The 27,362-nt window shown below is 34.7% G+C and overlaps 6 protein-coding genes across 9 annotated transcripts; 3 read left to right on the top strand and 3 right to left on the bottom strand.

Moving 5' to 3' along the window:
- The first annotated feature begins 1,517 nt into the window (after window positions 1-1,517).
- Window positions 1,518-3,006, top strand: LOC18031893 (galactinol synthase 2). Its single transcript, XM_006419235.1, has 4 exons — window positions 1,518-1,790; window positions 2,095-2,415; window positions 2,518-2,652; window positions 2,791-3,006. Exons 1-4 carry the CDS (start codon window positions 1,518-1,520, stop codon window positions 3,004-3,006), a joined length of 945 nt encoding a protein of 314 aa, XP_006419298.1.
- Window positions 3,007-7,606: 4,600 nt separating this feature from the next.
- On the top strand, window positions 7,607-8,747 carry LOC18031250 (stress-response A/B barrel domain-containing protein HS1). Its single transcript, XM_006419234.2, has 2 exons — window positions 7,607-7,774; window positions 8,350-8,747. Exons 1-2 carry the CDS (start codon window positions 7,608-7,610, stop codon window positions 8,537-8,539), a joined length of 357 nt encoding a protein of 118 aa, XP_006419297.1. The 5' UTR covers window position 7,607; the 3' UTR covers window positions 8,540-8,747.
- Window positions 8,748-11,511: 2,764 nt separating this feature from the next.
- On the top strand, window positions 11,512-13,679 carry LOC18032064 (craniofacial development protein 1). 2 transcript variants are annotated; one of them, XM_006419233.2, is made up of 6 exons: window positions 11,512-11,569; window positions 11,982-12,026; window positions 12,130-12,254; window positions 12,388-12,582; window positions 12,668-12,862; window positions 13,061-13,679. In XM_006419233.2, the coding sequence occupies exons 3-6, from the start codon at window positions 12,153-12,155 to the stop codon at window positions 13,421-13,423; spliced, it is 855 nt and encodes a 284-aa protein (XP_006419296.1). In that variant the 5' UTR covers window positions 11,512-11,569; window positions 11,982-12,026; window positions 12,130-12,152; the 3' UTR covers window positions 13,424-13,679. The 2 variants fall into 2 exon arrangements, with proteins under 2 accessions (XP_006419296.1, XP_006419295.1); XM_006419232.2 differs by lacking the exon at window positions 11,512-11,569 and adding an exon at window positions 11,576-11,778.
- Window positions 13,680-13,878: 199 nt separating this feature from the next.
- Window positions 13,879-16,915, bottom strand: LOC18031585 (dihydrolipoyl dehydrogenase 1, mitochondrial). The gene is made up of 2 exons (XM_006419231.2): window positions 16,567-16,915; window positions 13,879-15,372 (listed from the first exon to the last, which is right to left on the bottom strand). Exons 1-2 carry the CDS (start codon window positions 16,837-16,839, stop codon window positions 14,122-14,124), a joined length of 1,524 nt encoding a protein of 507 aa, XP_006419294.1. The 5' UTR covers window positions 16,840-16,915; the 3' UTR covers window positions 13,879-14,121.
- Window positions 16,916-18,453: 1,538 nt separating this feature from the next.
- On the bottom strand, window positions 18,454-21,104 carry LOC18031717 (probable protein phosphatase 2C 13). Its single transcript, XM_006419230.2, has 2 exons — window positions 20,725-21,104; window positions 18,454-19,728 (listed from the first exon to the last, which is right to left on the bottom strand). Exons 1-2 carry the CDS (start codon window positions 20,935-20,937, stop codon window positions 18,736-18,738), a joined length of 1,206 nt encoding a protein of 401 aa, XP_006419293.1. The 5' UTR covers window positions 20,938-21,104; the 3' UTR covers window positions 18,454-18,735.
- A 1,809-nt stretch (window positions 21,105-22,913) lies between these two features.
- On the bottom strand, window positions 22,914-26,763 carry LOC18031677 (hydroxyproline O-galactosyltransferase GALT3). Of its 3 annotated transcripts, none has more exons than XM_024190711.1 (7): window positions 25,505-26,763; window positions 25,090-25,331; window positions 24,709-24,987; window positions 24,475-24,627; window positions 24,100-24,276; window positions 23,913-24,020; window positions 22,914-23,413 (listed from the first exon to the last, which is right to left on the bottom strand). In XM_024190711.1, the coding sequence occupies exons 1-7, from the start codon at window positions 26,319-26,321 to the stop codon at window positions 23,207-23,209; spliced, it is 1,983 nt and encodes a 660-aa protein (XP_024046479.1). In that variant the 5' UTR covers window positions 26,322-26,763; the 3' UTR covers window positions 22,914-23,206. The 3 variants fall into 3 exon arrangements, with proteins under 3 accessions (XP_024046479.1, XP_006419292.1, XP_024046486.1); XM_006419229.2 differs by having other exon boundaries at window positions 24,475-24,603; XM_024190718.1 differs by having other exon boundaries at window positions 23,326-23,413; window positions 24,116-24,276.
- Between the last annotated feature and the right edge of the window lie 599 nt (window positions 26,764-27,362).

Raw genomic sequence — 27,362 nt, 5'->3', positions numbered from 1 at the left:
AAGACTGAAGTATATACTGCGTGGCTTTCTAAATGGTCCCCAACTCTCACAGCCTCAAGCTACAAAATCAAGTCTGTGGTTATATGTCTAAGATTGATAATGTGCAATTAAGAAGAAGAAGAAAAAAAGGTCCAGAACAGAAATAAAAAATGCAAATTAATATATTTAGTCCAATGTTAATAAAAATTTGGCCTTTTTATGGTTTCATCAAAATTTAACTTTTCTAGAGAATATATTCATCAAAATTATCTTGCGATTCTTGTTTAGTTGTTTTATTTAATTTTAGAGTGTGGTATAATCATATTCTTTATCAACATGTTACCATTTGATTTCTCTTGCATTTTTTTCCCAAAAAGAATAAATATCTTTACTCTATATTAATTACTGTAAGATGTATATATGCAATATAACAGGACTCTCGTCTCCGAAATTTTCTATTACACTTCTAAAAGTGATTTTGAAAAGGTAAAATTTAATTTTGCTGTTTTGTAAATTTTTTTTACAAATCACTTTTGGGAAAATCACCCCATCCTATTTTGAACAAATAAGGAAGAAATAGTTTTTCAAAATCTGATTTCGAAAATCATATTTATACTTAATACAATTCCATATATGTCCTCATAAAACATTATAAAAATCTAAAATTATCATTATTAATTAGTAAATAAAATCATTAACTTTAAAGAGATAGTCATTATTACCAATTATATTGGGATAAAAAATAAAAAATAAAATTAACAATATAAATATTTATTTTACTTAAAAATTATTATAGGTACACAATAAAAATATTGTATATATTAGTTAAAAATTATTATAGGTACACAATAAAAATATTGTATATACATGTTTATAAATATTAAAATAAATTTTATTCAACATTATATCTAATTTAGTCATTTACATTATTACAGTCCGTTAACAGTAAGATTTACCAAACACATGCGATTACTTTTAAATCTTCCAGTCTTTTTAAAAATAAAATTTTCCAAACATATAACTGATTCTCTTATTAACTAATTATTTCTACAACATAATTATATATATATATATATATATGTGTGTGTGTGTGTGTGTGTATGTGTGTGTGAGAGAGAGAGAAAGAGAGAGAGATCATCATGCTGCAAATTGATTTGATTTTGATTAAATTCATAAATACGCCCGCTTCTTAAATGAATGAACATGTATTTGACATATCCACGGCCCCCGATTTGGAAGTTATAAATAAATAATTGATATTTTTAAACATTAATGTGATTATTGAAATATAAAGTATCAAAATTAAACCAATCTAAGTTTAAAAGGGAAACATAATCCTGAAACTTGCCTTTTCAATGGAGATGGATACAGAAAATAATGAAAGAAAATTAACTTCCCAAATTTCACTTTTAATTAGCACTTTCACAACCCCTCAGTTCTTATAAATGGAGGCACCCTATTCATCAAATCTAGCCTTATTCAAGATTAAAAAAATTAGTTTTTTCTTTGAAAACTTATTCTCTTTATCCATTTTTAAAATGTCTTCTAAGAGGGCTTATGTGACATTTTTGGCTGGCAATGGTGATTATGTGAAGGGTGTTGTGGGCTTGGTCAAAGGTTTAAGGAAGGCCAAATCTGCATATCCTCTAGTCGTGGCTGTTTTGCCTGATGTACCGGCGGATCATCGGGAAATTCTTGTATCCCAAGGATGCATTGTTCGTGAGATTCAGCCGGTGTACCCACCGGAAAACCAGACCCAATTCGCTATGGCATATTATGTCATCAACTATTCCAAGCTTCGCATTTGGGAGGTACAAATATGCAAACATTTTTTAAATGTTGGTTTATTATCACCATTGTTAGATAGTTCTATGACATTAGGGCAATGATATCTATACATTTTAAAGTGCGAATTTGGAACTAGATATCCATTATCTAGCTTTAAATTTGCGCCCGTTGCACGCAGATGCCTGCATTAGATAAAAGCTCATTTCCAAAAAATTCTAAGTCTTCATACTCATCATGATTATTTTTGATATTTTCTTCTTTAATGTTACACATGCATGCATGTTGATAATTAAAATTTTGACTATATATTTGTTTCTGTGTACGTAGTTTGTGGAGTATGCGAAGATGATATATTTAGACGGTGACATACAAGTGTTCGAGAATATTGATCATCTTTTCGAGTTGCCAAACGGCTACTTGTATGCTGCCATGGACTGTTTCTGTGAGAAGACATGGAGCAACTCACCGCAATACAAGATCGGATACTGCCAGCAGTGCCCTGAAAAAGTTAAGTGGCCTGCATCCATGGGGTCGCCGCCACCGAAGTACTTCAACGCCGGCATGTTTGTTTATGAGCCTAATCTTTTGACCTACTCTCATCTCTTTGAAACCCTAAAGGTCACTCCTCCTTCTTCTTTTGCCGAGCAGGTAACAAAAGCCTCAAGGTCTTGTTCTAAATTCTAAAAACATTAGCACTTATAAAGAGTAGAGTATTCCCACAATTTTTGTAATTTTTAAAAATTTTTGCAGGATTTTTTGAATAATTTCTTCAGGAATATTTACAAGCCCATTTCTCATACATACAATTTTGTTTTAGCAATGCTTTGGCGTCACCCTGAGCATGTTGAAACTGAAAAAGTGAAGGTTGTGCATTACTGTGCATCTGTAAGTTTCAAATAATATATCTTCCATATTCATTCATTAATTGGATATACAATTTCTTTGAATTTCTCTATACATTTACTTATTGATTAATTAACTGATCAGAGATTAATTTTCATTTATTGTAAATAAAATTAAAAGGGATCAAAGCCATGGAGATATACTGGGAAAGAAGAGAACATGGACAGAGAAGACATAAAGACGCTTGTGAAAAAATGGAAGGATATTTATGAGGATAAGTCATTGGATTACAAGAATTTGGCCATGGATGATAACGCAAAGCTTAAACCGTTGATTGAGGTGCTTGATGATGACGACGCTATAACTAAGCCCAAGAAAGCCCCATCTGCAGCTTGAATAATTTTTAATTAAGAGTTTAATTGGGGCATTTATTTTTTTATTTTTGGCAAGCCCCAGTCTTTTGAAGTATATCATTATGTTTTTAATTTCTAGTTGTGTGATTGATATTGTGGTAATTAATTGCCCTCTTTATGTGTTTTTGTGGTTTAGAGAGGCAATTTTCAATCTTTTGCTGCAGTATTTTGATATATCATTAAAGCTTATACTGTGGTTTTATAAATTTTTATTCTTTTAATTATGTTTATTATAATCTTTATTCAACGTGATGAATAACTGCCATTGTTAGAGATTTTAGACATAAGTAATGAGTTGTTGGTTATTGCTATGAGTACATACATATTCGATTTTCTCATCAGAATTTGGCATGCATGGGTCGGTCCAATCATAGCAAACTCAGACAGTCTAAACATTGTTCAAAGAGTAATTTTCTATAACCAAACCAAATTAGTTCATGATTATGAAAAAAATTATTGATTTAACCAATATAATAATATGGACCTCAATCAAATTTGCTCCCATGAGTTCTAATATAGGAATCCAAAATATTGAGTCTAAATCTGACCCCAAATAAATATGAAAAGCAGTATAATGAAAAGCGAAAGCTTTTTATTTTATTTTATTTTTAACTAAAGAAAAGAGAAAGAAAACTTGTTTTAAGACAATATTCATCATATGACCATTTTTATATTGTTCCCTCAAGGACTGCTTGACATGTGACAATCAAAACTTTTTTTTAAAATGAAAGTTTTTTAATAATGTGTCAACTTGCATAATGTGTCAGGAAATTTTAATTCCATCTAAGATCTTGTAAGTAAAAATATCAAACAAATAATAAATATAAAATATATAGAGAATAAAATAAATAAAAAACATAAGATTTTATTTGGAAAATTCTTATATTGAAGAAAAATCATGGCCGCAAAAGATGATGAGAGAAAAATTTACTATATCAAAAATTATTACAATCACTCTAATATTTTCATCACACCTAAAACCCTAATAACACTCAATCTCTCAATAGATCTGTCGTTTTTCTCCCACTAAAAACTTTCTATTTGCAGAGAACTGATTGTTGTGTTATACAAACAAGTGAACTTAACCTCTCTGTATATAGTGATTATTCCTTATAGGAGAAGTATTTCTTTTCTTACACTAGTAGTATTTCTCTTTGAATAAGTCAAGTTCGCAGGTGGAAATTACTTGTTCCTTAAATGGAAATCCTACTAAAGAATAAAATATCTTAGGAAATCCGTATTGAAAAAAAAAAGACATATTTCCTAACAATCTCCATCTTGACAATTTTTTCAATTAGGCAATAAAATATGATCTATCATGTATCTACACAATCATATCTTCTTTACTCCACCAAAAGTAAACTCATATAGGGCTTATGAGAATCATTGCACCATGAGTAAAATTTTGTCCTTTATCCAATAGCTATAATTCTCCACACTGAGAATCATCATACTTTACCTTATCCAAAGCACATATATTTGACACATGTCGATCATTTTTCTGAAAAACCCACTCTTATGTTTGGCATCCTTAAGAGTCTTTAGCCATTGACATAAAAATTCCACTACACATCTTGCATAAATGCCAAACTGGCAAACCATGCATTGTGTGCAAATTTTGTGGACTAGATAGTAGTAATACATCCTCTTCCGTGGCATGTCAAAAAGGATAAACTAGTCTCTCGTGGAAAAAAAGAGACACCATTAGCTGAATGTCTCCATCTACTGATTTAGAGCTATTTGTCAAACTTGCTTTATTCCGACAACCTTTTTTAAGGTGGCTTGATTCTCTACATACCTCTAGGGGTTTCCACTACTGGGAACAAGGTTCATGTTGCCTTTGTTTTCCTTGTGTGACTAGATTGAATCAATATATCATTAACTTCAACTTGCCACAAGTTAAAATTGATTTTTCCATCAAACGTTTTAACCTCAATCCTCACAGGTTTGAAAATTTGTTCGCAAATATACTTGCTTTACATAACAACCTTTAGCTTTGATAACACTAATTAAAGAATTTTAATTTCACCCAAGATCTTGTAAGTAAAAATATCAAACACATAGTAAATAGAAAATAGATGAAGAATAAAACCAATTACACAACATAAGAATTTATGTGAAAAACCTTATACTGGAGAAAAATCACGATCGGCAAGGATGATGAGAGAAAAATCAACTATATGAAAATTATTTCAATCACGTGAGTATTTTTCTCACACCCAAAACCCAATGATACCCAATGTCTCAATAGACCTACCATTTCTCTCACACTAAAAACTATCTATTTGCAGATAACTGATTGTTGTATTATACGAACAAGTGAACCCAATCTCCCTGTATAGTGATTATTTCTTGTAGGAGAAGTATTTTTTTTTTCTTATAGTAATAGTATTCCTCCTTGAATAAGGTCAATTCTCAAATGAAAAATTACTTATTTCTTAAATAAGAATTCTACTAAAGAAAAAAAATATTTTAAAAAATCCTTATTGAAAAATAAGACATATTTTCTAAGATAATGGAAAATCAATTGTCCACCTAAACTTTTTTAGATTGATATTATGTATAAAAAAATAAAAAAGAATAAAACAAAAGTGAAGGAGCTTGCAATTGTGTGCATGTGTATGTATATAGAAAGCAAATTAAATTGAAATAAGAAAATTAGAGATCGATCATCAGGCAGCTAAGTGGTTAACGGAAGAAGCAAAATGAATGGTAGAAGCATGTGGTGCTCGCCAAATTCAAAGATGGAACAATAGGAGATGAAATTGAACAAGTGATCAAATCTTTTGCAAATCTTGTCAATCTCATTCCCACGAAGTCTTTTCAATGGTAATCACCATCTCTATCACTCTTAATTAATACAATAATACTCTTTTATTAGTATCCTAGTAATCAATTAATTAATGCTACCAACCACTTAGCTTCATGTCTACTGGGTTATGTTTGAGACCAAAAGTTTAGCCAACCTAACCGGCAGGCGACCAATGGAATAGTTGATCTGCTTCTCAGTTGTTGCATGTCGATTTAAAGGAGCTCTTCTCAGAAAGCTAAAAGTGCTTGAGATTTTTATGCCGCGCAACAGGGGAAAGCATGTGAGCACTGAGAACTCCATAAAAGGTTTCTCACACGTATATTTGAATCAACATTTGAGAGAAGAGAGGGCGTTACACGTTCTCATTCTGCACATTAGCTCTCAAACTCGATATTGCCCATTTTGGATAAATTTATTGTGTTTGATTACAACCCCATAAATAATTAATGCTCCTTTCTGAAATTGAATCGTATAGAATTTCAATTGATTAGCTACCAAAACATGTGCTTTTTTTTTAAAAATTTAATTGGATTAATAACTAAATTACAATATCTCGTACAAACTTTTGAAAAAATTAGATTAGTAGAGGTTCCAAAATCCTTAAATTAGATTAGTAATTATTTAGTGCTGACCTTACATTTTACCAAAGCTAAAAGATTTTAAAGAAAGACATACAAACTTAAATGAGTTATTACAAGATAAAAAAATCATGAACATTAATGAATTAATATTTTATCTTCCAGCCTTGTCTGTAGTAATCTTTGAATTATCAAAAGTCTTAAAATTTTAATTTACCTTTTCTTTTTATTTAGAAGATGATCACAAATGGGGACACAATAATGCACGTTTTTTTTTTATATTTTCTTGTATTAAATGGGAGCAAACTGAATTTTTTTTTATACTTTTCGAGATAAAATAAAAACTATCATTTTAAAGATAAATTAAAGTTTACCCTTTTTATGTTCTACGAAGATAAAATATTAGATAACATATAGAAAAAAGGAAAAAAAGGTTAAAAAAGTTAACATCTATTCATTTTTTATATTCAATCAGTAATTCTGCTTCTTGGAAGTGGTATTCCAATATTTACATAAATATGAAATAATTAATTAATTGGATGACTAATTTTCATGACTTGTAAGTACAGTAGTATTGTTGTTTCGTCCTCAAGGACCTCTACATAATTAACATTCATTAATTAGAGGAGAATGTGTAAAATTGGCCTATGCCGTGCTTTCCCAATCCAAAATATTTAAAACTCATTTATATTTCGCGTCGCACTAGCGGCATATGTAGAAGCAATTTTTAAAAGGTCGGCTCGACACCGTTCGTTAGCCTATCAATTATTATTATTATTTGTAATTGTACTGAGTTTTGGGCTTCTTTTTTCTCGATTTCTTTTTAAAATTCTTTATTAGAATTATTAAAACGTCCCTCAGAATTGTTTCAAGAAAACATAATTCTCCCCAACTTAATTATTATAAAACTATTATCAAGTTATTGGTAAATTTTAATATGTGATAAATAATTATAAACATTATTAATCAATTATCCATTGCCTTCATGCGTAAAATCTGAGCATAATATGAGCCTGTGATGTGCCATGTCAACCCCGCTCATTTTTGCAATTTACACCTATAATTAGAGAGGAGATAAGTGTTATTTCACAAATATTCCTTCTATTTATTATTATACAAAACCATAGGGAGGGAAGTGTTATTATCCTAAAATTGATTTAAACATCGGTACCAACTTGGGTCCATTTGCAGCGGATGAAAGCCGAAACAAAAGGCAGAGATATGGAAGAAGCTAAAGGAGTGGTGAAGCACGTACTTCTGGCCAAGTTCAAAGAAGGGACTGCTCAAGATCAAATTGATCAGCTCATCAAAGACTATGCAAATCTTGTGAATCTCATTGAACCCATGAAGTCTTTCCAATGGTATTACTATTATCATAGTCACACTTGAAAACACTTTCATTCTTGAAAATGAATGCTACCTATGTCGTAAGTTTTTAATCTTTTTGCTACTAAGTGAATTCTCTAGTTGTTTGTTTGATGAAATGACATTGAAGTTTTAATTTCTCATGAGACTCTGTTTTGTTTGGGCCTGCGGCTGTGATCTTTGCGAATTTCTAGCTGGTGGATTTAGCAAGGGACTTTTAACTCCTTTTGATAACAATTTATATGTCCTTTTGATGATTAGATTTGGGATCTGTGCTGCAGGTCTCCCATTTGCATTACAAAAGTTCGAATCTGTCTAGGGTTCATGTGCTAACTTGTACAATTGCGGTTGATTTGACAAGTTGTCGTTGTCAACTGCTGCGGATTGGAATTACTGGCTGTTAAGTATAAGTGGGTGTTTACCATGTGCTTTACTTGTTGTGCTTTCAGAATTAAGCACAATCACAGCAGTTAGAAATATAGAGGCCGAAACAATAGTCAAGGGTGTATCCACTTGTGATCAAATTTTTTTTTTTTTTTGGTTTTTTAATTTATTTTATGTGCTGCAACAGGGGCAAGGATGTGAGCATTGAGAATCTTCATCAGGGTTTCACTCATATTTTTGAATCTACCTTTGAGAGCACAGAGGGTGTTGCAGAGTATGTAGCTCATCCGGCACATGTTGAATACGCAAACTTGTTCCTGGCCAACTTGGAGAAAGTTCTCGTGATTGACTACAAACCGACAACTGTACGTGTCTGAGTTGAACTAGTAGGGAAGTGATCAGTCTTCCATGTGGTTGTTATTTGAATATTGTGTCCGTTTTCTTGAACAATATTGGGTGACTTCATATGTATGTGAAATTGATGGTGGTGAAACCCAAGAGTTTATGTATTTGGATATAATGATATGACAATAAGGGTAGTTTGAATACTCTCATATTTATAGATTTTCCTTCTGTCCTGATTAATAATCATGTTTCTGTATTTGTGTTCTAAGATTAAATCATTGCATTTTAAGATTTGCACTTGTTACTTACAATTTACAGATTTTTGCCAACATAAAAAAATTTATATATGTCATTGGCGGACATTAAGATCTCCGACTTTAAATTATTCTCTTTTTGCAGATTGTGAGGAGCCAAACTCACATCAGGCTCTTTGATCATACTATTCTAACTGGAATTCCTTCTTTTTCCATTTCTATATGTTTCTCCTTGATATTGAGGCCTTTACATTGTGTTTGATGATCGTTAACTCTTTTGATAAACAGCAACTTATTTATTCCTTTTTTCTCCCGGCTTTCTGGCTTGACAAATTTGAAACACAAAGGACTTGGTGCTCGTCTCGGTCTGTCTTTGTAACACCCTCTTATAGCTTTTGCTGCAAAGCCAACTACCAATTCTTATCGTCTGTAGAATCGCAGCAAAAGTTGCTGCAAGAAACCCAGAATCTGTGTAGGAGATCCATATTCTAAAATCTTCCATTTTTGAAGCCAATTTTTGTTCATTGTGCTGTATATCATATACATCTGTCACTTTGATTCTGATGTTTATACAGCATGTACTTGAAGAAGATGTAAATACCTGAGAATAACTTTGTGTTAACCTTTTGGGTCACTTTATTGATCCAAATAACAGGTTACAAGGAGCTTATTATGTAATCACAAATACAAAAATGCAGATTCATTCTATTGAGGCAGAAGGTTAGCAACAACCAAAATGATACTACAGATAGATTGCAAACCCTGAGTTCCCTTTACAACTGCAGGATCAGCTGTAAGGCCCTTGAGTTCATCTTCACAATCACCAGTTCATTCAAGGCAGCTGATGTATGTGTACCTAAACCAACGGAATCACTGATTTTCAAGTCCCGTTCTGCATCATCAAAGTCACCGATGGCATCGTCATAATGTTGAGAGCAAGACATCTAGCTCTCCTTCAGACGATTAGTAGCTTTTGGGATCAATTATTTGACGAGATTAAGGGTGTTTGTTGTGTTGGAACGTGCTAAGTCAACAGTGATTTGGTGAGTCCTGGAAAATCTGCAGAGCTAACTCCAGGAGTGGAGTTGAGTACTGATTGACAGAAAGAAGGATTCGTTGTGTTTCAACAAATATTAGTGATCTCACTTCCTGATACTTCCACACTTATTCTTGCAAACGTAGGTGTAATGAGCAGCACGAAGAGAATTAAACTTGAAAAAAGTTGCTTCTGATAGAAACTATTTTGTTCTCTTGCTTCTTTCTGAATTCCTTGAAGTGCTTTGGCCTAAAGCAAAACAAGACATTTATGCATAAAATCACTCAACTGAAAACGAAACTTAATATATTTGTTGACAGATTTGAAATTTATTTTTACACATTGCCAAACAAGTTAGAAATATATGTAATGTTATCTGTTCCTACCTCTTTTCGCATAAGAAATGAATAATTGTTGTTTAAGAGAAATGAATATGTTTCTAAAAAAGAAAAGAATCGATTTTTCTTATTAGCATTTTATTCTTAAATTGTTGTTTTCGAATTTTTTTGATCTTCTACCATATAAAATCTAATCAATAATTCTCTGATTTCCATTAATATCCATGGTTCTTCTTAAGTAATTTCACATCCTTATGTTTATTCTCCGATATGGATATCTACATATTTTAAAATGAAGATTTGAAGTTGTATGGTGTCTTTGTATCTATTATAGAATGTTAAGTAAGAGCTATAAAACGGTGACTTAGAGCTAGAAAAAGGTCTTAGCCTCAACTTCACATTTTAAAAAAAATATAGTGACATAACTATTTTGCCAACCACTTGCTTGAGACTTTCTGGGTTAAGGCTTCATTTGGTATTGCTGTGTGGCACTCATGTTCTAGAACCTATTCAAAACTTTGTTTCAGTAATTTGACTGTTAAATTAAATTGTTTCAGCTTCCAGTCTAAAGCAACTGTGGCTAGCCAGAACACCTAAATAACGAAACAATGAATATGAATCCCACATCATTAAGCAATATGCAACACAGTAAGAATTTTCCTAATCAAAATGACAACAGTTCAAATCTATATTAATAATCAATTTATACTGGAACTGCCCACCTTTTAATCTTCTACAAGCAAACGCTTAGCAATGACATTAGAAAGATTTATAAATTTCGTTTTCTTCCTTCTTGATCTGACCTGATCCATTAGGATTAAACATCACTAGCTCTTTTAATTGATTCTGCTTTGAAGCTATCAGCTTTCTCCAAGGCACTAGTTACTGAAACTTGTGCATGGTAATAACTCAACTTTTAAATATTTCTCCTTAGCAAATTTAAGGTCACCGATGGCAGTTTCAAAGCTCTCAGAGAAAACAACATACTGCTGCTTTAACTCGGGATCAGTTGCTTTATCAGCAAGTAACTCGACTGAGCTTAGAATGCTGGTGGCATTAGCCTTGGGCCTCGGCTAATCGTTTAGTCATCTGGGCAAGTTCTGATAAATCATATACTGCCTTACCAGAATTTGGCTTCTAAATTTGTTAACAAAATTCTTGATTTTGGTGTATGGTGATGGAGCAAATTCATTAGGGCTAGAATCTAAAATCTTGTAACTCTTGGTTTGGCTCGGGGCAAATTGATCAGAGTTAGAATCTAAAATCTTATAACTTTTGAGTCACTTTTACAAAGTTTGTATTTTTAGGTTAATTTTAGTAATTACTGAAACTCAAGCCCAGCTCGGCCCAGTCTGGCCCATGTAAAAACTCAAATTCTCGTTTCAATACGACGACGATTCACGAGCTCTACCTGACGGCATTCTTTCTTCTTCGGTACGCCTCTCTCTCTCTACCAGGGTTTTCACTCTCAGTACCAAATCACCTAATCCTTCAATCTTAAGGCCCCATTCACTCAACTTATCAGCAAATTCGCGGTTTTAAAATTAATTTTGTTTTTTTTTTTAATTTTATAATTTGTTAAAAATAAAAAACTTGTCCAAACCCAATGGCTGCAACGAACGGCGTTGAAATTGACGCCACAGGTTCTATTCTCCTTCCTTTTTGTTCATTTTTGCACCAAGTATATATCTTTTTTCTATATCTATTATGGTGTCTCATTTTCTGGTGGGCTATGTTCGATTTTTTATTTCTTTTTTTGTATTACATATGGTTTCGTGTTTATTGCTTTGTTTAAGCTTTTAGGTTAAATTTTTTATGGAATTGAAAAATGATTATTGTGTTTCAGGCCATGCCATCGGTCCTAGATTAGAGTCTCAAAATGAAGATATTGGTAAGAATTTATAAAAGTACCTAGCATTTTGAGCATGAAGGATTATTGATGCAAAACAAAGGAGCTAATTATTATTATTATTATTTAACTTTTATTGTGCTAGTGGTGAGAACTCAGGTGGATGCTATGTGGGAGCAAATGAATAAAGGGGTTTCTAGCAAGATCCTGATGTCTTTTCTAAACAAGCCGAGTCCAAATGTGAATAAAATTTCATCAAAGATGTCGAATGTAAGAGTTTTTATGTTTGTTTTGGTTTCAATGGTTTAGATTTGTAATAGATTCTGTGTTTGCTTTGGTTATAATGGGTTTAAGTTTGGTGACTGTTGGTGTCATTATCTTTTACACTGGTTTTATTTTGTAGTGCTGGATTACATACCTAGGCTTGGCGCCGAAAGAGACCGGACCTAGTGTTGTGCAAAATGGTATTGATGATGATGATAAGAAGATTAATGCTTTGTGGGAAAAAATGAATGAAGGAGTTCCTAAGAGGAAATTCAAATTTTTTTTGAGCAAGCCTTGTTCAACTGTGACCAGAAGTTCGCAGACAATATCCAATGTGAGGATTTCTTAGTTTATTTGTTTCAAGTGTAATATTGAGACAGTGAGGCAAGAATTTAACTTGTCATTTCTTTGATTTGTAGAATTGGATGAAAAATTTGGCAAGGAATACTGAATCTGTTGGGCTAGACGTACCACAAGAGAATGGTATCTTGCCACAAAAAAGACCCATTGCTATGCTGGATGACACTAGTGATGAGGCCAAGAGGCTTGCTGCTGCAGCTTTATCAGCAGTCAAGGCAGCTACAGCTGCCGCACCAAGCAGGGGGAAAATTGGGGTAATCACAATTTTTCCATATTCAGTGCTTTCTCCGAAATTTGTTTGTCCTGCCGTTGTTCTATTTAGTGTTGTATTCTACTGAATATTACAATTTTTTTAGTATTTGAATAGTTGGGCTAAGATTTTGACACACACTAGTGTACAGGATCACTTGGCAATTATGGATGATGTGCTAATGGTGATTTATTCTTTGCAGATTACTGAGTTTCGGGACTTTGCCGGTCAAGATATTGAAGTTAAGAAATTTTTTGATGCTGATTCTAGGGAGGCATCTGAAAAGGGTAAAGGTCCTCCAACATCAGCTGTTGATGCTGTTCTTGAACAGATTAAGAAGAAACCAAAGCTCAGCGTGCTCGACAAGACCAAAAAGGACTGGGGAGAGTTCAAGGAAGAGCAGAGGCTGGAGGAGGAGTTAGATGCTTACAAGAAGAGCTCAAATCAGTATTTGGACAAGGTTTCCTTCTTGCAGCGAGCAGATTACCGGGAGTTTGAGCGTGAGAGAGACGCAAGGCTGGCTTTACAGGCCAGGAGAAGGTCAGACATGAGAGAAGAGCCATGATTACCCAATATTCCTGAATTGGTCTTCCATTAAGATTTTGTATGACCACCACGTGGAAGTTGCAGAGCAGAAGACCACAAAGCAACAAAGGTCTTGTTTTTGTATAGAAAGTTTTCCAATACTGTTTTTGGAATGTGGCAAATTATTATGTGGGTGGCTAATTTGCAAATATTTGTGGAATCTTCTGTGAAGTTGTATCAGTATTTGCTGGAAGAAGGGGAGATATCAGTTCTATAGCAATGATTGTCCTTTCCAATTCGTTTCTTAGGGCAGTCTGTTAATTCCATCGATTGTGTTCTCTAATGATATCATGGTTTTCCTCGTTCATAATTGGACATAAATTTGACGGAACTTGCTAAATTCAGCATTGTCTAGTTGAAAATACAGGATTCAGTGACCATTCTATAGAATTATGAGAACCCAAACGGAAATATTCGACAAATTGGCAAGAAACACGATGAAAACAACCCTACTATCATTTAGCTCAACTCAATGTATCTCTCAATTATTATTTTGCGCATCCAAACATAACAAAAGAAACCCAAGTTATTCCATCATCATATAAACAATAAATGAGGAAAAACAAATTTCTATTAAAGCATCTGCTTCAAAGCTGGACGATTGAGAAAACAGAAGAACGTCTTTTTCAAGATATCTGAAAAATCTCAAACAAAAAATAACAAAGTAATAACCGCTTCTCAGATGTGAATGGGTTTGTCGTGAGTGGCCATAGCAGCCTCCTTCAATGCCTCACTCATTGTAGGATGTGCATGGCACACACGTGCAATGTCCTCACTTGATGCATCATAATTAATGGCCAGGACAGCCTCGTGGATGAGCTCTCCGGCATTGGGTGCCATAATATGAACCCCCAATATCTTGTCTGTCTCTTTCTCAGCCAAAATCTTGACTATTCCTTCAGCATCATCAATAGCTTTTGCTCGGCTATTTGCCAAGAAAGGGAATTTCCCCACACGGTACTCAACACCAAGTTCCTTTACCTGCTCCTCAGTCTTCCCAACTGAAGCAACCTCAGGGTGTGTGTAGACAACTCCAGGGACCTTATCATAGTCCACATGGCCATGTTTACCAGCTAAGAATTCAACACAAGCAACCCCATCCTCTTCTGCCTTGTGAGCTAACATTGGTCCTGGAATTACGTCTCCAATCGCATAAACACCAGGTACGTTTGTAGCAAATCTCTCATTAACTGGTATCCGTCCCATCTTATCGGTTTCCACTCCTATCTTATCCAGCCCGAGCCCAGCGGTGAATGGAGTCCGGCCAGCAGACACAAGAACAACATCAGCTTCAAGTATGGTCTTCTCACCACCAGCTGCTGGTTCAAGGGTCAACTTGACACCATCACCAGATAAATCAACTCCCACCACCTTAGTTTTGAGCATGAATTTCATCTTCTGCTTCTCAAGTGAACGCTGAAATTGCTTGCGAATTTCCCCATCCATGCTTGGGACGATATCAGCTGCAAATTCAACAACAGTGACCTCTGAACCAAGCCTGGCCCAAACTGAGCCCATCTCCAGCCCAATGTAGCCTGCCCCAATGACCACGAGTTTCTTAGGAACTTCATTCAATGCTAAAGCTCCAGTGGATGACACAATTCTCTTTTCATCAATGGTGATCCCAGGTAGAGACTTAACGTCAGAACCAGTAGCAATTATGATATTCTTGCCTTTCACGACAGTGTTTCCACCTTCAATGGTGTCCACAGAGACCTCAGATGGGGAGATAAACTCGCCATATCCTTTCACATAGGTTACCTTGTTCTTCTTGAATAGACCTTCAATACCTCTTGTAAGATTAGACACAGCTTTATCTTTTTGGGCCATCATAGCAGGCAAATCAACTTCAACAGAAGAAAACTTTACACCATGGCTGGCAAAAGAATGCATGGCTTCATGGTACATGTGGGAAGAATGAAGAAGTGCCTGAAAAAAAGAAAGATTACAGAAAAATAATGTAGAATGAGACAAAACTATGGCATGACACAATTAAAATGTAACAAGAGATCATAATATCATTTCTGCACAGGGTTTTAAAGTTCGAGAAGTGCAGTGGCAACAGTTTTTTGGGTGATATGGCAGGAAAGAGATGTTTTTATTTTTGAATGGAAAGGCATGGATAATATTGAAGAACTGTGGGATAGAGTCCATCTTCTAGCATCGCTTTGGGCTTCAGTGTCTATGGAGTTCCAGGATTCATCTTCTTTGTTCATTCATCTAAATTGGGAGGGGGTTTTAAGATAGGGTTTCAACGTTGTTCGAATAGCACCGTATAGGGGTGGTTGGGTATACTTTTGCATAGCTCTAAAAGCTTATCTTTTTTGCTTACTTATTGGACCAGATGTCCACTCTCTATTTTGATTTTTCCCCATTAATACACTTTTAAGTTTCGTATCAAACCAAAAAATATGATTTCTCTACAGATCATAAAATGATATCAAAGAGATTCTCAAATACACACTAGAAAGCAAAATGTCTGGTAACATACGACAATAGGAAAAAAGAGTACTAGTTACAGCAAAATACATGGATCAAGCCTCTACAAAATTTAGGATAGACAAACAAGTCATTCCACTAATAAAAAGGGAAAAAAAATCTAAGCAGCAACAACAGCCTGACAAACAGAAGAAACAGCGACACTTTACATTTAGCAGCTATCGAACTTCTTATCTTCAAAATTGACCACCCTTAAGTTAAAGTAGTGATCCCTTGAACTTTATCCAACAAAGGAAGTGAAACATAAATATATCAAACCAAATTTGACACTTTTGCACAAGGAATTCGGTTATTATTATTTTTAACAAAAAATTGCAGAATAGAAAGACTGAAAAGCTGAGAAATTTTTGAGCAACATTAACAAAATAATTTAAAAAAAATCAGCTAACCAACACAAATAAAATCCATCAATTCTCAGCAAATACCATTTACACACTAAATCAAAAGTTCAAAAATCGGATCTTGATTCATATAAATCAAACCACTCGATCCAATTATAAACACAAACGCAAACACGCAACTATATTAATCAATTCTCTCAACACAATTATACTAATTACAGTAAAAATCATATCTTAAAGAGAGAGAAGGAAAAAAAAAACTAGGATTGCAGAACAAACAAACCTTAGAGGGGATGCATCCGACGTTAAGGCACGTGCCGCCGAGGGCCCCACGCTTCTCGATGCACGTGGTCTTGAGACCAAGCTGGGCGGCCTTGATGGCGGCCACGTAACCACCAGGTCCACCTCCGATGACGACGACGTCGTTCTCATCAGATGCCGAAGCGAAGCCCCTTGTAAGCGAGAAACTGTACTTGAAAACATTACCATTCGACGAGTTCGAGAGATTCCTTGACAGCACGTACGCCTTTCTTCTTGCAAGACTTGCCATCACCATTTTTCAATCAACTTTTTCTCCAATCAATCGATTGAATTGTTGGGTTTTTGGTCTAACTCGGACTGCGCCTTTTATTTATTTATTCATCGAAAATTTCAGTTGTCTGCACAGTTCGCGGTTGAATTTTTTTGTTCGGACAATAACATTTAAGTCCCTGAATTTTCCCCAAAAAATACAAATATTAACTCTGTTCATGTATGTATTTTTTAGTGTCTGTTGTTAGATTAAAAATTTACCCTAAATCCATATATAATTTGGTAATACGTGTCATTATGTCAAGATATACCGAGCATAATTTGAAAGTATATACCTAAATTTATACAATCATAATAGATTATATAATAGTTCAAGATTCTACAAAATATAACAAATAAATTATGCCTAAATCAATACAATTACATAATCTAAGTAACATAATTTAAAAGTATAAATTTATACCTAACCAGTATAAAAAGAGTCTACCAACTAAAATTTAAAATTTTTTTGCAATAAAGGTGAGTTCTATCCTACATTTATAATATTTTTAACTGAATAATAATTTTCAATAAGGATTCGAAATCTTGCTCTTTTAATATGGAGAGAATCGATAATAGAATATTATTATCATAAGACAATTGACCTAAATGATAACAAAATCAATAATTTGACCAGTGAAATTCAAAAAAGAGAAAAAAAAAAGGAAAAAAAACTTTAAGTATACTGCATACGAGAGAATTAAATAATTAATGTTATCAACGGAATTTGACATTAAGGTCTAAATTAATAAATTAGAAGCTATATTCTTGTTATGAAGTTTTTTTAGATAATAGGGGTCTTAAGTGTTAATATATCACCTTTCCCTCGAAGGGGAATTCGGTGTGGTACTGTGCAGCATTTTTCAGCTTTATCATCAATATGAACCGTTGATTGGGAATTCATTAGATTGTGATGGGTGGGTATGATGCGAAGATGATGGAGAGAAATATTCTATTTATTTTCCTAAAACCGTAGGGAGTGATAGCTCCTCGTGGCTTTTATTCCCCAAAAAGTGAGGTCAGCTCCATATTTACATTTAACATCTAGATATCGCGTGTAAAATTCAATGGCAAAGAAAACTTTTCCATGTGATGGCAGCAGAAGAAAGCACAGGATGATTCTGTCTGCCATTCTGATATTTTGTCTTGGTGTTGTATGGAAGAAGATTTTTTTTTACTCACAGAACCAGGATCAACATAAAAATTGGTGGCCTCACACATCCTACCCAAAGAGCACCATCCATTGTTAGTGGCAGGCAAGTGGCCCTTAATGCTAAGGTTGAATGATTCGTTGGCTGCTATCATCAACCAACTTTGTACCCAATTGAAGTCTTTTAATTGGACTCGAAGAATTAGATAATTACAGTACAAATTACTGATATAACGATATGAAATCTATTAAACTTAACCTTACCAAACCAATATAATAGTGAAGAACACAACTCCAAAATTAATTAAAAAAAAAGAACCAATTCCAAATAAATTATTGAAAAATCTAGCAACCCGAACAACTTAATAGATAGATTTACACTCCATTTCTTTTAGGTTTTGACAACTTAATTTATAAAGCCTACCTAAATGTTTGATAAACACTCGAAACTTCACATTAACAGCAAGCTGCTCATTTCTCACAGTTGTTTACTAAAAAGACAAATGCCAGAAAGATAAGTAGAAAGGCAAATACGGCAAGGGTTATTGCAGTGAAACCCAATCCACCAAAAGTAAAAAATAATTCCGAACGACTAGTGTTCTCTTCTATCAATACAAAACTGCTGGCTGCTTTTTGTCTAAGGCCTAAGCATCATCTGAAACAGCCTTAAACAGATAAAAATCACATTTCAACAGTATCAGTAAATAGAGTGAAAATAATTTGTATGTACAATCAGTTGCCTCCTAACAAGCTCCTCAACCTATTTCGAGCTTCTTCAGAGAGACTGGCGCACCTGAATCTTCGCTGCAGGGGAGGACATGACTCTCCACGTGCAAGGGAGGAGAAGCAGATAACAATCACAGTGAGATTATCAGATGAATTCAGGCGTGATGCTTCCATGACAAGTTCTCGAGCACATTGTTGCGGATCATTGTGCCGCCTGAGCCCACGACGGGCAAGGCTGACTGCATGCTGGCTTGACATCACATCCCAGATACCATCACAACCAATGATTAGGAATTCATCATCCTCTGTCAACACAACTTGTTGGACATCTGGATCAGCAATAAGAGGCGATGCAGACCCTAGTGGGAGTTTCATATCCCAGTCTCCTAGGGCTCGTGTCACAGATAGATCACCATTTAGATATCCATCACGAATATAACCACCTAACTCCTCAACTCGCCTCCGCTCGGGCAGATAGGAAGGCCTATGATCTTGAGACATATCAACTGCAACTCCTTTTCTACAGAGAACTGCTCGGCAGTCACCAGCATTTGCAACCAGTAAATTCCTTCCAAGCACTAAGGCAGTCAGAGCAGTTGTTCCACACGTACTACTAACACTGCGTTCATCAGCCAAGGCAAGGTCTGCCAGTAAAAATGCTTTCTTATGAGAATTCTCCAACTCTGCTAAGAAGACATCATTGATATCAGATGTTTGGGGCATATCAGCATCCTTAAAAAATAATTTCATAGCATTCTCCTTGACATAAACAGCTGCCTCAGGTCCACCATGACCATCAAACACTGCATAGAAAGCACTTGGAGTAGGACACTTAAAGAGAGATCCAAGGTGGGCAGATAGATCATCAATCCGAATGTGCTCATCATCCATGGAGATCCTTGGTCCAATGTCAGCACAGCTGCCAGAACAAATGATTGGGACAAACACTGCCGAAGTCTCCATAACAGTACTTTTAACGGTCTCTGAACAACTGACAACCTATAAACCAGAAAGGAAGAGGGATTAGTCAATATCTCAAGGTTCTCAAAACCACATAATTATCAAGGCTTGAAAAAAAAAAAAAAAAGGACCAACAAGCTGCGCTGTAAACAAGGAAGAATACAAAGACTCGTGAAATTGCAAACTCCAATTGCTTGACCAACACATTACAATTTAATATGATCAACCATAACACATCATTTCTCAGTCATTCTAGCATCACATGATTTGTTAGGATGAAAAAAGATTCTTTAGCAGAGAATTTTCCTTTCAAAAAACTATGTTCAAGAAGATAACTTCGTCATGTGACGTCCACAATTTCCGTGATTCCTTCCCCAAGTTCAAACGGTAGCTTCTCAGCCATCTCAGATATAAAGGATTCTCTTTCTAATGTTGCCAGCATCAATGATAACACAACTTAACCAAAGTTAGAAAAGAATGAGACTATCTACGGTAATAAGAGTATCATTTCAATCCTAATGGAGCTAGATGCCACTTGAATCAAATAAGAGGCAGTTACACACAAATATTTTCAGACTAACAACTATGCTTCAATTGATTGCTTCATAGAAGAAACCGTATAAACTACCAAGTTTTGAACTAATAAAACAGCTTGTCAAGTTCTTAAAACCCACAAAAGGTAGGAGGTCTATGCAAGTAAATCAACATATACAATATTTAAAATCTCGTGCCCAGTAAATAATAGGTAGAAAATAAAAATACAAAAATTCACAAGCGGCAAATCCCTAAGTCATTAATAAAGCTCAAGCCAAAAAAAAAAAAAAAAATCAGTCACAAAGATTGAATTTTACACACATAACCCTAACCTAGTTAAAAAAAAAAAGGGGGGGGGGAACCACTATCAATCAATTTCCCTAGCATACAATTCCCAAATACTCAATAACAAATAAATCAAGAAACTTCATAAAAAACTAAAATCAACGATACCCATGTGCAAAAACTCAAAACTTTTCAAGAAAAATGAAAATTAATTACCGATTCAAAACAGGAGATTTCAGAGGAAACTGAGTCAGAAACACGAAGTTCATGGAATCTTGGAGTTGAAGGAGGGCTACTATTCTTGTTCTTGAGATTAACATCGATCTGCAAGTTTTGATCTTTCACATTGAACTGCAAACCTAAGTCTAAAACAGCAGTAGCTTTGCAAATTATCTCTGTTTCCGCCACCATTTTTTGACCCACAATCATATCCAAAACTACGTCGTATTTTCAGATTAACCAGTGAAAATTTGTGAAGAAGAAGATTGGAAAACAGTTGAATGAACGAACGAACGAACGAACGAACGAATTTGTAAAGCTTCTTTAGTTGCGTAGCCTGAGCGAGAAGGGATTAAGGAGTTGTATTTGTTTTAAGATTTGGAAATTCGCTTTTATTTTAATTACTGACCGGTACTGCCAGTTACACCGCCTTTGAGTGTTTGACACGTGGCCGTTAAGTTTCTCCGTTCCTTGTTGGAAATGGAAACCGGGGGAATTGTTGGGTTCGTTAGGGGTAAAAGGCTTTGCTTCCACTTGAAGCATGCTTTATCCTAATCCTTTTCTTTGGAAACTTATAAAAAATAAAAAATAAAAAAACCTAAAATTTCTTCTAATTTATAAAAACGGCTGAGCTTAGTCTTTTTCTAATTTTTGTATGAAAAAGGGAAAAAAAAACCATTTTTATAGTTTGACCTTAATTTTGGCCATTTCCGTAAATTTTATTTTTTAAAAGCAATACGACATAACTTAGTTTCTAAATTGAGTTTATTCTAGAAGTTGTTTTGATTATTTTATGATAAAGAGTAGTTAAATGTGAGCAATGGGGAGTGATTGAGCAAGTCAATTAAGTGCTATTATGGCTGGGTTGCGCGGTGGATGACCTTTAAATTTAATTGGTGGCTGCCGCCATAAGATCCCAATAAAGCTAGTATCAAAATATCCACGAGTCATTATCAAAATATCTTGCTTCCCAAATTTAGTTTTAAAGGGTAAAGGTTGTTTTAATTTTGTTCTTTAAATACTTATTTACATACTCATCTGATAAATAAAAAAATTTTAATTTTTTTTTAAAAATAAAAATAAATTTATATTATTTTAATTAAACTTTTTCTTTTATTATAATGAGATAAAAATAATTTAATATTAAATTAAAGGCTAAAAAACTTACTAAATAAAATTCTTGAAAATAGAATTATGTCTGTTAATATGATTTTTTAAAAGAATATAAAATCTCATTTATTTATTTATTTTGTGATGCTATAAAAAGCTAAGGAAGCTTAGCTAATAAGTTTATCAAAAACACCTAAAAGGTACCTTTTAAAAAAATAATTCCTTTTTTTTTTCCCCATAAAATTGAGAGTCTCTCTGACAAGTTAAATGCTCCAATTGGCGTCCAGGCTTGTTGAAAGTTTTCGTTGTTGTGTACTTGTGAGGATAATAGCTTCGCCTTTATTATATTAGCCTGTGAAAAGATTTGCATGTAATGCTAAAAGAGAATGACCATGCAGAGAGGTAAAAAGCAACACGTCATGAGTGCTTGATCATCCTTCTTTCTAGATTGGAGAGTTTGTATCTTTCCCCCCCAAAAAAAGGCCAAAAAAAAGATTGGAGAGTTTGTGACGCGTGTGCTCTACACATGGCATCAAATGAACCAAGTAAGCTGATCCAGACCCATAAATTTATTTCCATCTAGACCGCATACATGTCTGCCACAAATATGAAATATATAGAACTAAAAATGGGCAGAGTGGCAAAAAAAAGAGTATATATTTAAATTACTTCACCGTTACGATATTATGAATGATGCGTACAGTTTCTTATTTGTCTTTGTTTTCAGTTGCGCAGCGACCTCAAGAGGTGAGGTGGCAATGGCATAGCGTTCATTTACGTGCCTTCATGAAAATCACTTGCTCGGCTCCGAGTTTCTTGTCTTAGCCTTGCTGGATGTATGTTTTCGTCAATGGTTTGAATTGAGTTTTTAATGAATAAATGATCCATCTTATTATTTGATTACCCTTCAGTGATTCGTACGCATCCTCCGAGCTGTAGGCCAACAAATCTTAAAGCTAAAAGTCAACCAAAAGACAATTTTTTTCGCCTTCTTAACTTCTCGTCTTTTTCAAGATTTGCAAGTAAACAACGTATTGCATGTGATTGGACACACAGGAAGATTAAGTACTGGAACAAGTGCCAAGTAGTGGAACAAATGGCTTCCAAGAGTTTCAGAAAGATGATAAGAACATCGGAAACGAGTCTATAATCACACCAACAATATGTAATGAATAAGGAATGAACAAAGTAGTAACACCATCTTTTGCCTAATTACAAAAGCTCAAACAGCAAGCACGAGTTCTATCTCAGTCCAATCTTGCTGAAGCAAGCTCAAATCCAGAATCCCCGGCACCATTTCGTAGAGCTGCTGAGTTGGGTTCATCAGTCTTAACTCATTGAAAACTTTTTGTCTCAGTGAGGTTGACACTTACTCGCAGCAGAAAGCCCGGTGATCTTTCTGCAGCTTCTCCCAGAGGCATAACACCATTCTGGGGCCTTGGTAATGGGCAAGAATATAATCCGATTCACATCCAGCATTGTAGAACCTGTCGTCACTCATGTAATGCACTTCTTGACCAGTGTTCTTGAATTGTTCAATCCATATACCCATCGCAACATCCTCTAGCTTGAAAAGCTGAAAAAAGACAATTATAAGTAAAAAATTGAACACAAGACTAAAACACTTAAACATTTACAGTTGGCCAAAATACAGTTTCAATACTCGAGAGAGCATGCTTCATAGCAATGAAGAAATCATGCAGAAATATTCAACATACATCCTTACCTTCTGTTATTTCCCAGCAAAAACACCTTTATCTGGCTTATATTTAATTTTGACAATTTATGACATATAAATGTACTGCTACACATGTTGTGAAAGTTGTTTACTGAGTCTCGAATCCTTTGGCACATAGGTCAGACAACAGAAGCAGCAAAAAGACAATGAAATGTAGTCCAAAACATGACAGACTATTCCAAAATTTTTCGCAAATGTATTTAGATTTTTTTTTTTTTTGAGAATACAAAACATAAAGTTTAATCTTTCAATCAAACAGAAAAGGCACACATCTAATATACTATTGAAAAATATCTACAAGTGGTCCTTTGCTGCCTATTAGCTAGAGAAATTTTACCTTTAGATCTCTTTCCTGGTGGCCTTGGACAATGAATTTCGCAATGTCCCGGGAGATGATATAACCTGGACCATGGGCCCATGGTGGGTATGAGGAATGCGGCCATTCCTGCAGAAGAGAACACCAATAATAGATCCGCTCAAGCCCAGTGATCATCTACAGAGTGATTTTTGATTGAGACAGATACCTCATTACTGATATACCATTTGCTGTCTTTGTCTCTCTGAGGTGATGAATCATAAGATATAAGACCGAATAAGAGGCCATTAGATGGTTTCTCCTTGAGGTTTGAGAGAACTTCATCAATTCTAACAAAAGCATCATCATCGGTTTTCATGATATATTTAGCAGGGAGGATCTTGGTCTGCATATTTAATGAGAAGTCAAATAATCAGTAAACCTGAAAAATGGCAAGGAAGATTGAACAAAATCTGAAAAGTAAATCACTACTCATTTATTTGAGAAGGCTTCCGTTTCTAGGAATAGATAGCAGCGTCACTTTACTTTCTCTGTAATATAGAAATCTACTATATGTTTAAGGCTAATATCAGCATCAACATACCCCGAAAATGCAAATTGCAATTGTTTTTAGACTGATTAGGCTATAATAATCAACAAAAGGCATTATTTGGATATCCCCATATGCTTGAGCTTCTTTCCATAGTTCAAAATTGACTTGCCTGTTCTTGTGCTGCAGAAATTGAAGCAAAGTCAACTTTTATTTAGGCAAATGACACCATCCTACATCAAAATATACAAAGACTTTCCTAGTAGGAATCTACCATTCTTCACTTACAAGGCCAATGAAAAACAGGACAGCTACATCCCCAGACCGTACGGCTGGGTACTGCATCCAAGATCTTCTCAGTGCCATACGACGCTCAAAATTATTTCCAGTAGAGAAAACCCCTATCAACATTACAAGTCTTTTCCTGGAAATCAAGGGAGCTTTGAGGTGTTCGACATCAACTATAAAATCAAAGTCTTCAGACACAGGCAAGCCTTCAGCAAAGGCAGAAAATAGATCCACACCACCGGCCACTTTAACTCCAGTAACTGACCATGGTTCGAGTTTCTGCATCATTGAGAAAAAGCATCAAATATGTGGCTGATCACCACTCTCAGAAGTGCACGCGCAACTTTTTTCATACATAATTGTAAAGAACTCATACCTTACCTCCCTATATGCTAACGATGTTTCGTGCCTTCCATTCACAGTCATATGGAAACCATCCAAACCAACCCATATTGTGGTGGTGAACGGATTCCCATCCACAAATGGGAAGTTAGAGGTTTCATGGGCACCTACACGGGAAGCATTGGCCAAAATGTCACTGCTAGGAGTAGGATGACTTGTATTTTGATTCTCTTCCACAGATCTTCTCAGAACTTGTTCATTGCAAAGGACAAGTTCATCAACTGCAGTAGTTGCTACATGTTAGATTGCAGATTGCTAGAAATTTCCTTCCACTTCATACGAGTAGAAAAAGGATGTTACAAATTGTCAAAAACTAAGAAGAACACTTGACTGAAACAAAGTAGTTAGAATGTGTTAAACAATGTATGATCAATACAAAATTGCAACAATATACCTTTCAGGGTGTTACTAGATCCATGAGCTGGGCATCTTTCCTCTTTGCCCCACCCAAGCTCATTAGTCCAACTATTCTGAATTATGAATGGCTCTTCTGTCATGTTATCCCCTGGCAGACTGACATTGTAATGCAATATAATTGGAGGGTTCGACTCCCCTGAAAGTTGTGAGCCTATGAGTTCAATTTGGAAGCTTCCATATCGCCCATCAGGAATGCCCACCAATGTAATTGAAGAATCCTCAACCAAACCACATGGGACCTCAATAATTAATCTGCCACTAGACAATGACTTGCTAAGGTTACTAACAAATGGAGGACAGTTTTTACGGCGACTGAACTTGGAGGCTTTCTCCTCCTCAATTACCGACAACAAATCTTTCCATGCTATGGCAGCCTCTTTAACCCCTTGAGCTGTTTCAGGCAAAGCATCAGACCTAGACAGTAGTAAACGCATATGACCCCACACAAGCAAAGGCCTCGAATCTTCTCCTAACATATTCTTAAGACTGTAAAGATCACCAAGTCCTTGAACATTTATAATATGAGGCTTCTCAAATAACTTTTGTGTTTTCTTCACTTCCTTTACTCCTTGACTTCCCTTCATATCAGAATCATTACTTGGATGGTTTCTAAAGAAATCATTAGCTGATTGCTTATGTTTTTGCTTTTGGGTTTGGGTTCGGTGTTGAGTTTGAGTTTGGGTTCCCATAAAGCTGTAACTCATAACCAAGATTATAGCAAGAGCCATAATCAATAACCCACCTGACCAATTCCTCATTTTGAATAAAGGGAAAGCAAACTTAAGTGACTTCATTTAAAAAGCTTCTCTGTTTAGTCACTTTATAAGTACTAGTTCTGAGCAAGTATGAAGATATTTCCCAGTTCCTGAGTTTCAACTCAATTAAGAATAATTTCAACTGTTGGGTAAAATCACATTAAAGGAAACATTTGCAATCACGTTTAGTTGCTACGACAAACCAGAAAGAGGAAAGTTAAAGACTCTGAGACTGGCTAAAGCAAGCAAAACGAGAGAAAATGGAAAGTCGTAAACTTACTATTAGTGAAATTTGAACTGGGAAGTGTACAAAGATGAAGCAGATCTTTGAGATGCTACTTAGTCAAGTGCATTTCTTTCGAAGCTGTAAAAGAATTTTTTCAAGTTTCTAGAATCTTGAGCTTTTGAGTGTTGATAGATTTCAACTCTCTAGACACAAGCGGGTTCAGAGCCTGAAGACGGAGACGTTAGTTTGAATGTCGGAACTTGGGCCTTGAACTTGAAGCCTTCATCTTGAAGGGTAATTTTGACTGCCAAAAATATAATCGAATTTTCTTTTCTAAGTAATTTTTTTTTTATATAAAATACTATGTTATAAAATTTTGGGTTATGACGAAGCAAAAGACGCACGGTAGCCTAGATTTCAGATGGTATATTTTGGTAGATCGTAACAATTACAAGAGATAAAGAGATCGGTATTTCCACTCAACTTCTCTTCTTTAAACTTTAATGATGAAATAGATTGAATTAAGAAAAAAAGAATTGATGAAACGATTTATTGGACCTTCTTAGAAATAATCCAGAGCTTTCCCGCATATTTTCGTTTGATCTTCGATGAAAAATCAGGATTCTATCATTATTCAATTTAATTTAAAAGATGGAATCCATCAATTGAATGTTAAAATGACCAAAATCGATACCAAATGATTTAAAATAAGACTTGATCTAAATGATAGACAGCTTTGATTTCACTTCAAGCGCAACTACCGAAAAGACGAAAACTGTGAAAAAGGCTCACCATCCATGAAACTGGGAAAATGTTATATTACCCAAAACAATCAAATAAAAAATGATACCCTA

This window comes from Citrus clementina, unplaced genomic scaffold (genome assembly GCF_000493195.1).
Source record: "Citrus clementina cultivar Clemenules unplaced genomic scaffold, Citrus_clementina_v1.0 scaffold_9, whole genome shotgun sequence".
In the NCBI taxonomy this organism is placed as follows: domain Eukaryota; kingdom Viridiplantae; phylum Streptophyta; class Magnoliopsida; order Sapindales; family Rutaceae; genus Citrus; species Citrus x clementina.
This window is presented reverse-complemented; position numbering and strand designations above follow the sequence as displayed.

Coding starts and splice junctions, on each gene's coding strand:
- LOC18031893 (XM_006419235.1), top strand. CDS start 1,518: ATGTCTTCTAAGAGGGCTTATGTGACATTTTTGGCTGGCAATGGTGAT. Junction 2,416..2,517: donor CTTCTTCTTTTGCCGAGCAG/GTAACAAAAGCC, acceptor AAATTTTTGCAG/GATTTTTTGAATAATTTCTT. Junction 2,653..2,790: donor TTGTGCATTACTGTGCATCT/GTAAGTTTCAAA, acceptor TAAAATTAAAAG/GGATCAAAGCCATGGAGATA.
- LOC18031250 (XM_006419234.2), top strand. CDS start 7,608: ATGAAAGCCGAAACAAAAGGCAGAGATATGGAAGAAGCTAAAGGAGTG. Junction 7,775..8,349: donor CCCATGAAGTCTTTCCAATG/GTATTACTATTA, acceptor GTGCTGCAACAG/GGGCAAGGATGTGAGCATTG.
- LOC18032064 (XM_006419232.2), top strand. CDS start 11,742: ATGGCTGCAACGAACGGCGTTGAAATTGACGCCACAG. Junction 11,779..11,981: donor CGTTGAAATTGACGCCACAG/GTTCTATTCTCC, acceptor ATTGTGTTTCAG/GCCATGCCATCGGTCCTAGA. Junction 12,027..12,129: donor GTCTCAAAATGAAGATATTG/GTAAGAATTTAT, acceptor TTATTGTGCTAG/TGGTGAGAACTCAGGTGGAT.
- LOC18031585 (XM_006419231.2), bottom strand. CDS start 16,839: ATGGTGATGGCAAGTCTTGCAAGAAGAAAGGCGTACGTGCTGTCAAGG. Junction 15,373..16,566: donor TCGGATGCATCCCCTCTAAG/GTTTGTTTGTTC, acceptor TCTTTTTTTCAG/GCACTTCTTCATTCTTCCCA.
- LOC18031717 (XM_006419230.2), bottom strand. CDS start 20,937: ATGATTGTGGGTCAAAAAATGGTGGCGGAAACAGAGATAATTTGCAAA. Junction 19,729..20,724: donor AAATCTCCTGTTTTGAATCG/GTAATTAATTTT, acceptor TCTGGTTTATAG/GTTGTCAGTTGTTCAGAGAC.
- LOC18031677 (XM_024190711.1), bottom strand. CDS start 26,321: ATGAAGTCACTTAAGTTTGCTTTCCCTTTATTCAAAATGAGGAATTGG. Junction 24,628..24,708: donor TCCTGTTTTTCATTGGCCTT/GTAAGTGAAGAA, acceptor CCTAAATAAAAG/TTGACTTTGCTTCAATTTCT. Junction 23,414..23,912: donor ACCAGGAAAGAGATCTAAAG/GTAAAATTTCTC, acceptor GTCTTTTTTCAG/CTTTTCAAGCTAGAGGATGT.